The 9669-nt window shown below is 35.2% G+C and overlaps 1 protein-coding gene across 2 annotated transcripts; it reads right to left on the reverse strand.

Moving 5' to 3' along the window:
* Positions 1-1018: 1018 nt before the first annotated feature.
* Positions 1019-5593, reverse strand: LOC112736724 (dicarboxylate transporter 1, chloroplastic). 2 transcript variants are annotated; one of them, XM_072213079.1, is made up of 4 exons: positions 4867-5593; positions 4316-4788; positions 1913-2134; positions 1019-1673 (listed from the first exon to the last, which is right to left on the reverse strand). In XM_072213079.1, the coding sequence occupies exons 1-4, from the start codon at positions 5447-5449 to the stop codon at positions 1311-1313; spliced, it is 1641 nt and encodes a 546-aa protein (XP_072069180.1). In that variant the 5' UTR covers positions 5450-5593; the 3' UTR covers positions 1019-1310. The 2 variants fall into 2 exon arrangements, with proteins under 2 accessions (XP_072069180.1, XP_025642075.1); XM_025786290.3 differs by lacking the exons at positions 4316-4788; positions 4867-5593 and adding an exon at positions 2811-4205.
* Positions 5594-9669: the final 4076 nt, after the last annotated feature.

Genomic DNA, 9669 nt, shown 5'->3' on the forward strand with positions numbered 1-9669 from the left:
AATCCTTGTCTAATTTATGTTTTGTACATTAAGATACATACTTTGTTTTAAATTAGGTACAAGAATTTCTTTTCTTCCGTGAATTTTACATGTGAATGTGATTAAAAGGTGAAAAGATGTAAAGGTTTAATGTAGGTGAAAAAGGTAAAACGTATAGATAAAGTGTCGTAAACTCTCACGTATCAGTGTATTTGGTCCTTAAGATCAAACCAAGTGATTAGTGATTACTAAAATGAACGAATCTATGCCGAGAGAATTTCGAATCGGGAACGGATTCTCTCCGCTGTTTTAAAAACTGGACATCGTCAATGGTATCATCTAAACCATTAAAAATTATTAAAATTAATGGTAATGATTAAAATTAATTTTGAATTTCACACAATAAAATTTAATTGAATAATAATTTCTGTGGGATCTTTTAATTTTTATTTTTAAAACATAATTATGAAAATCGAACCGAACATCCAATTCAACTGGATTAATTGGGAGTTGATTTTTTGACCGGTTTGGTTGGCACAAAAAATTACTTGGCAAAAAACTTGGGAGTTGATTTTTTGACCGGTTTGGTTGGCACAAAAAATTACTTGGCAAAAAACTGATCGAATCGATAGTTAATCGATAAACTGCATAAACCGGTCTAGTTTTGTTGATTATACTTTGTTAAATTTTCTAAAATAATTTTATTGACAATTGGGTTTTTTTGGCAAGTTAATTTTTCTATAATAATTTCTGTATGTAATTTTTAATAATTTTATTTTATATTTAATTAAATTAATTTAACCACGGTTCAATTACCAGTCACTCCACTAGTTTATTGACCAATTCAATTTTCACATCCTTGCTCTGAAGCCCCAAGCAAAATATTAAATATGTATAGTCATTATAACATCAATTACTGAAAGAAATTTTATATTTTCCGGTGTAATTTAAATTCAGAATGTGTTATTGTATGTCAAGATGTTAACAATTCAGCATAAGAAAATGGAATTATTTTAGACTCCTAACTATTCAGCAAAACTTGAAGCAGCAAGGCATACAACTGTAATATTAACCTGATTCCTGAATAGCAGGATGTCCTTACATTTCAAAAATCATATAAAATGTTCTACCCCAGATCTAAAATGACCAGCTGTAATTTTTCCCACCTAAGTCTCCATCAAAACCTCCCGATAATTATTTCTTGAAGAATCGCAAAAAGGTTAGCAGTATTCTTCGACTGCTGATTACAACGAGAATTGGTACATGAATGTGTGCAAAAATCTTGAAAAGTTAAAATCGTGTGTGGGCAAAACTCTTTAACGGGCTCCCATTTACCACAAGCCAATGGCTTTCCACCAAACTCCTCCAAGTCCAAGCCAGATTACAATGTTAACAATACTGATGAGGAATCCGTAGCCCCACCATTTGGCGAGTGGAACATAGTTGGCGCCGTAAAATACGGGGGCTGATCCAATCCCATAATGAGTAAGGCCGCCCATGAGGTTGGAGAGGAAGGAAAGCACCATGGCTCCAAAGAATGGTGGAGTTCCCAGAGCAGTGGCGACAGACAAGAAAGCAGTGAACATGGCACCTATATGAGCAGCCCCACTTGCAAAGAAGTAGTGAGAGTAGAAGTAGAGGAGGACAAGGATTCCAAAAGATAGTTGCCAAGAGAGACCCAATCCACCAACAAACTGCATGAAACAACATTAACAAATAATTTCATTAGAAGAATCAAGGAATGTGATAAGAATTAAAGGCAGTATTGTTGACTAACAGAGCATAGGCATGAAACACGAAGCCTAATTATTCCAAGATGAATATTTCAAATAATTATATTATACACAGTTGGTTGATAGCTATTAGCATCTACATTATTCAAAATATGAGATGACCAATGAAGATTAACCATCGGCTAGGTAGAATAACATACCTTGACCACAGTTTGACTGAACCAAGAAATGAGACCATATTTGTTCAAATATCCAGCCATGGCAATGAGGGCAGCAAACCATGTGAGAGTATCCCAGGCAACTCCCTCAGCCAAGCACTCCTTCCATGTTACGACCCCAGTGACAAGGAGTACAGATAATCCAAGAATGGCAGCAGTGACAGCATCAATATTAAGAACCCCTCCAAAGACCCAAAGTCCTACCTGTTACAACAGAGCAAGAGAGTGGATACGATACCCAGGAGATAGAAGATTTCATGGTATACGGCAACATAACTACTGTACCATCAATTTCTGATACCAGTAAATTAGTTATAAATAACCAGAGGATTCAAAAATCAATTAAGCAAACAAGTGGTGTGCTAGTCATAACCAATGCCCCAAACTTACTATAGTTACATCCCCCAATAGTAAAGCCACAATGCCAGGATGCACGTCTATCCTGATGTGTATATCCAATTAACAATACTCTAAACACAAAATCCATTAACGAACTACACACCAATTCAAACTCTTACATGCAGCTAACAATAGATTCAAACACGGTCCACATTGAAGAAGCACAAATTCCTAAGTTTGTCGTTGAACAAGTTCCTATCTATCAACTCTGCATTTACAAATTTGAAACTCCAATCCTTGTGTAATCAATCGACAAGCTAACACTGTCAACAAATCAACTCAACAACCAAACAAGTTATTGTCAAATTGAATACCAAAATTATGAATTCCCTACCAAGCCATCCACAAGCATAGCTCCGAAAACAAATATGAGAAACACTTTACCGCACAATTACTCATTTTCTCTACATAGAACGCAAAAACCAACTAACAGAAACAAAATTTATCTAAATTCAGCAACTTGAATTCATTCTATGATTACCGTAAGAAGCAGTGTCAATGTCATGATCTTCTCATGCGAAGTCATAGGTCCCATCTTCTGCAACCTCTCCCTCGCAAGCTTCGGCGCGTCGGGGCTACTCTTCATCCCCGGCGGGTAGATAACATACAGTATCAACGGCACCAACACCAATGAAACCAGGCCCGGAACGATCCCAGCCTTAGCCCAATCCACCCATCCAATAGTCTTGTTAATCGCATTCTGAGTCAGAGTTGCACACAGCGGGTTCGCCGCCATCGCCGTCAGGAACATCGCCGACGAGATCACCGACGTCTGAAAACACGTCAGCATGAGCCACGACCCCAAGCGATTCTCCGTCCCGTCGCCAGCGTTGCTTCCGCATGCAACGCAGAGAGCCTTCACCAGTGGCAGGAAAATTCCACCGGCGCGCGCTGAAACCGAGGGGATCGCCGGCGCGAGAAGCGCTTCGCTGAAGACCAAGCTGTACCCTAACCCTAGCGAGGAGCTTCCGAAGAGTGAGACGAACTGGTACGCGACGCGGTTACCGAGGCCGGTCTTGATGAATCCCTTGGCAAAGAAGAAGGCGAGGCAGATGAGCCACGGGATCGGGTCGCCAAAGCCTGAGAATGCCGCGGCGAATGGAAGGGTTTTAGTGAGGACGGAGACGCCGAGTCCGAGGATGGCGACGGCACCGAGAGGTAGCGGCTGCGTGATGATCCCGACGATGGTGCCGAGGAAGATCGCGAGGAGCTGCCATGCGTTACGAGAGACGCCGGCGGGGACGGGAGAGTACCAGACGAGGACGCCGATGGCTATGGAGGCGAGTAAGGGCTTCATGGCGGCCCCTTGCCATGGCTGAGGAGGTGGAGGTGGCGGAGATGCTGGCGTAATGGAAGCTGTACCAGCGACGGAGGCTACGACGGTAGAATGTGTGCGATTAGATTTGAAAGGAGCATTGGAAATGGAGGTGATGAGATTGAAAGAACGTGGTTTAAGAGTGAGGGGTTTGAAGGTGGTGGAAGTGGTGGGAAGGGAATGGAGGAGTGGTTTGGGTTTGGGGGAGAGGGAGCGGAGGCGTAGGGAGGGGAGAGTGGTGGCGGAGAGAGCTATGGAGGCCATGTTAGGGGCTGGGATCCGATGTGGTGTGTGTGTGTGTATTGGAGCTTAATAGAGGTGCAGCGCCATGGTGCGCTCAAGTGAGTGAGAGATCTAATTTGGAGCGTTGGATGCGTAGGTAGGAATATGCAGATTTGTTGGCTTGCCAGTTGCCCCTTGTGAATGGCGTCTGTCACAGTTGGAGCTATTGGAATCTCCGAACTTGAAACATGACGAGACAACAAGTGAAGTCAGGTCAGTTATGTGGAGTGTGTGGACAGCGAGCAGCATGGGAAAGTCACCATGGACTACGTGTCTAATTGTCCAATGCGTAATAGTGGCGCTATGGGCTTTAATCAAAGACTTTTTTGGGCCACAAGGCCCAGCTATAACACACAACATTATTTGCGAAAAAAGAAATGGTGCCGTACCGTAAGGAAGAGAGTAGCAGCCATGATGTTTTCGTTGAGAGTCATAGGTCCCATAAGTTGCAACTTGTCCCTAGCAACCCTTGGAGCATCAGGGCTATTCTTTACGCCCGGCGGGTAAATCACGTACAAGATCAACGGCACAACAACCAATGACACCGCACCCGGCACCGCCGCCGCCACGGCCCAATCGCTCCATCCAATCCCCCTCCCTATGGCCCCACGCGCCAGCGTCCCGCACAGAGGGTTGGCGGCCATGGCAGTCAGGAACATGGCAGAAGAGATGACGGAGGTTTGGAAGCAGGTTAGAGTGAGCCATGAGCCTAGCTTGCTCTCGGTTCCATCGCCAACGTTGCTGCCACATGCTTCGCTCAGAGACTTCACTAATGGGAGTATGATCCCACCTGCTCTTGCTGAAACTGAAGGTATGGCTGGTGCAAGCAATGCTTCGCTCAACACCAAGCTGTATCCTAATCCTGATCACATAATATAAATCTGCTTCTTAGCATGCATTTAACTAACTTTTATAACCAAATTCCATAACTACTACTTACCAAGGGAGGAGCTTCCGGCGAGTGACACCACGTGGTATGCGATTCGAGTTCCTAACCCGGTTTTGATGAAACCTTTGGCGAAGAAGAAAGCCAGAGCCACCAGCCAAGGTATCTGGTCACCAAAGGCCGAGAACGCCGCGGCGTATGTTAGCGTTTTGGTGAGCACGGCGGTGCATAAACCCATGATAGCAACAGCCCCCAGCGGAAGCGGCTGCGTGATGATGCCGACGATAGTCGCCATGAAAATGGAGAGAAGCTGCCACGCGTTTCTGGGTACTCCAGAAGGCGAAGGGAGGAGCCAGAGGATGAGACCTGTTGCGACGGAAGCCAGTAATGGCTTCAGCTTCGCACCTTGCCATGGTTGTGGAGGAGGGAGTGTTGTGGTAGTAGAGGCAGCGGCGGCAGCGTAGGGTTTATTAATAAGTTTTGTTGTGAATTGGAAGGGTTTGAGTTTGATCGAAGGGAAAGAGAGTGGTGTTGTGGTTTTAAGGGGTTTGAATTTGATGGAAGAGAGGTTTGAAGTGAATGGCAGTGTGGTTGGTTTCGGAAGAGGGTATCTGATTATTAGAGATGTGGAAGCCATGGATGAAGAGTGTTATCACCTTGTTGAGAATGAAAAAAGAAGCTGAATATAATTTGAGATAGATTGATATATTGAACATCATATAAAGTCAGCAGAATCCACATGTCATGGTTTTGCAGATTGCAGCAACTGCTAGCTAGCTATCTCTACCTCTGTTTTTGGTTTCTATATATTTATTGTTATTTGAAGGTATTTCTTTTAGTTGGTTAAATTATTAGGCTTATTATTGTTAGCAGTGTCATCAATAGTCATCATATTATTCTTGTTAGTTATTTCGGTATGGCTAGTGAAGCTACCTAGTAAAGTGTTCTGTATTTATTCAAAGTATGTGGTGTGATGAGGAGGATTTGTGTAAAGCATTAAGGAGTAAGGACCTGTGAGTATACTAAGGAAAGATACACAGCTAAAAACTCAGATGCAATCGATTTTACGTGTTTTACTTAAAATTGATATCTGAAAACCATTAGATGAAAATTTAGTAGTTAAATCATCTAATGGCTCTCAGGTATCAACTTCACGTAAATTCAACTTCACCTGAGTTTTCACCAAGATACATAGTAAAATGTTAAATTTGGTGAAGCAATGCAAGGTAAAAGTTTTAGACCTTTGTATTACTTTTTATTGGGTATGTTTCATACAAAATGTTAAATTTATTTTGTTTTCCCTTCATTTTGTGTGCACCATTTTTAATATCATAAGTAAAAGATACACATAAATAATGTACACAACTATAATATATATAATATTTTAAAACTTCAACGAGTATAATTCTTAAAAAATTTACCTAAATATTGTGTATGTTCTATTTTATACTTCAAATTTGTTAAAAACAAGAAGGTCATTTGAAAAAGGATTTTGTGTATTATGCAATATATGGAATGATATAATATAGAATGATATTTATAGATACTAAGATAATTGAAATAATAAAAACGTAATATCTTATAATAAATATTTAGATATATTAAACAATTCTAATTAATGTTAATTAATTGTAATATATTTTAATATCCTTCCTCAAACTCAAGCCACATACACTTGAGTTTGAAACTTATTGAAAACAACGAAATAGAAAAAAAAAAGCATAAAATAATAGAACAGATGCAGGCAGAACTGTCGGAAGAAAGCGCAGATGAAATGTCACAAGAAAATATAGACGAAACTGCTATAAAAAAAAGTGCAAATAGAACTGTAAGAAACAAGCACAAACGAAACTGTTGAAAGGGAACGCAAACGAACTGATGGAAGGAAATGCAGATGAAATTGACGGAAGGGAACGAAAAATACATGGTTTCTCCATGAGAATAGGTAAGTAAGATATTTAACTCATTAAACTCAGAAAGACACAAGACGGAGAGGATAAGCTAATCGGTGAGGTGAAAAAGCATCATAAGAGTAACCAAAGGCAAAGGAAAATGGCATAGAGCAAAAGTGTAAAAAATACGGTAATTTTACTGAAAGAAAAATAATATATTCTCTTCAATGAGAATATCATGACTCTAATATCATGTTAGAAAAGGTAAAAGAGAGAGAGCAGTAGAGAAAAAATCGAAATAATAAAAATATAATATTTTATAATAAATATTCAAATATATTAAATAATTCTAATCAATGCTAATTAATATGTTTTTGAATGATTTGTTAGGTATATAAAAAAATTATATTCTCAATTTTATGTTTGTTAGAATCTAATATCTATTTAACGATTTATCGTTGGTCAATAGATTGCTGCATGCAGCAGAATTCAATTTTTCGACATTTATTTAAATCGATGAGTGAGCTAATTACTCGACCAATGATAAATGATAAATCCATAAATTATTTCCTAATATTAATGCTTTATTATTTCTGGGTTTCTCGAACAACGATAAACAAATTATTGCCTGCCACACAGTAATGGGCTATCATCAAACCCAAAAATATAATTCAAAATGGCCCCATTGATACCCAAAAAGGGAATTGCACTTTTTTTTTTCCCATTTCATTCTTCAAATTATTTCAAGACCAAAAAGAAAATTATTCAAATAATTTCTTCAATAATTCTATCATCATTTATGGATATTACATTATGCATTATGATTGAACGATGAATAATTTCTACCTGCATACGACACATTCTTTACAAATTTGCAATAAGTTTTTTAACACAAGAAGACAACAGCTAGCCACCATGATAAGAATGCAATTGGAAAATGGAATCAAATGTATATATATATAAGCCAAGCATAATAAATTGGTTAAATTCAAAATGAGCTGATCAGCTGCTATTGCCAACTGGGAGAACAATCAAGGTATTTCCTATATGTTTCTAAAATGAGTTAAATTATTTATTTTTAAGAATTATGATAAAATATAAAATAATTTACAGTGATCAAAATACTTTTATATAATTATAATATCAAATTAAATCAACTTCTACTGTAATAGTTAAAAGGGGACGCCTCAAATAAAAATATCTATTTTATCTTTTACTAAAGATGTTTTTGTGTTGTATTTTAATTGGTTTTTGTATAACTTATTCGATGTTTCTCGTCACATATTATTAAATCTCTTAAAATATTTTCTTTCCAAAAATAATAAAAAATATTTAGATTAGATTAGAACAAAAAAATAATAAATTAATTATTAGATTTTTTTCTGAAATTGTTTATATAAAATAATAAAATTTTTTTGGTGACTATATAAAATAATAGATTAACTATTATATATATATATATATATATATGTGTGTGTGTGTGTATAATTTTTTTTTTGAATAAAATTTATCATATGAATTATATCGATAACAAGACTCAAGCTTTATAAATTTTTACAAATAAAAAATAACTAATTTATATTCGTTCGATATATAAAATAATTACTATATTATTATTACATTATAGATTAAAATTTACAAATTTAAATTTGTTTTTATTTTTAATATAAACATTAAAAATAAATAAAATTTTTATAACTAGAAGTAGTGTAACAAAATATATAATATTAATTAATTTTTAAAAATTCTAAAAAAATAGTTTCTTTCATTTTAATCAAATAACTATTTATTAAAGTGAACAAGCTAATTAATTTCTTCTCATATACAGTTTTCTTTTTTAAAGACAATAAAAGTAATTAATTGGGATATTGGTTGAGATAATTAAAGTTATTATTCCATTAAAATTTCAATTTAAAGAGAATTTTTAGTTAATTTTGGTATAGAAATGTTGAATTTGAAAGCATTGATAAAAACTATGTTAAATTTTGATTTATTTTATTCTCATTTAAATTAATTATTACATAAGTTAAAGTTCTATTTTAAAATTATATTCGAGCTTTAATCTAATTTTTAAAGTTTTAATTTACTTAGTTTGATCTTTTAATTTGGTATCCGTGACTCACATAGGGTTTTAAGTGTTTTGTTAGAAAAAAGTTAAGGTAAAAAAATTTTAATATCCGTGACTCACATAGGGTTTTAAGTGTTTTGTTAGAAAAAAGTTAAGGTAAAAAAATTTTAATTGTCACATCAAATAGTGTCACATAGGGTTAGTTACTTTTTTTGCCCATATATATATATATATATATATATATATATATATATATATATATAATATAATATAATGTAATAATAATAATAATAAAACACAAATAATGTAATGTAATGTAATAATAATAACATAATGTAATGTAATAATAATAATATAGTAATTGTTTTATATGTCACACAAATATAAATATTTTTTTTTGTGGACTTAAGAAAGATTTTGTGAACTCCTAATTGTTATCGATTTGCTTCCTTTTTTAGTGTGACATACTTCTTTTATATAAATAATATTAAAAAAAACCTAATAATTAAGCTCTTTTAGTTTTTGTGTTAGCCCAATCCAGTTTTTTGAAAAAAAATTTCTTTTAAAAAGTTTAATAATATGTAAGAAGGAACACTAAATAAGTCATAAAAAAATCAATTAAAAATTTAAAATATAACACAAAAATATCTTTAATAAAAAATAAAATAAGCATCTTTACCTGAATAGTTTTCTAGTTAAAATTAACATATTAATATATGACAACAATTCACAATAATTAAATTCTTTATCTATAAGAAACCATGCATAAAAGTTGATGCTACCAGCAATTATTTCAAGAAAAAAAAATTCTCACTTTCCCACTTTAGTTATTTCAATTTTCAAGGCATCAACTATTACAAAGGAAGTTAAGTTAACAATGTGTTCAAGTCAATAACT

This window comes from Arachis hypogaea, chromosome 13 (genome assembly GCF_003086295.3).
Source record: "Arachis hypogaea cultivar Tifrunner chromosome 13, arahy.Tifrunner.gnm2.J5K5, whole genome shotgun sequence".
Taxonomy (NCBI): Eukaryota; Viridiplantae; Streptophyta; class Magnoliopsida; order Fabales; family Fabaceae; genus Arachis; species Arachis hypogaea.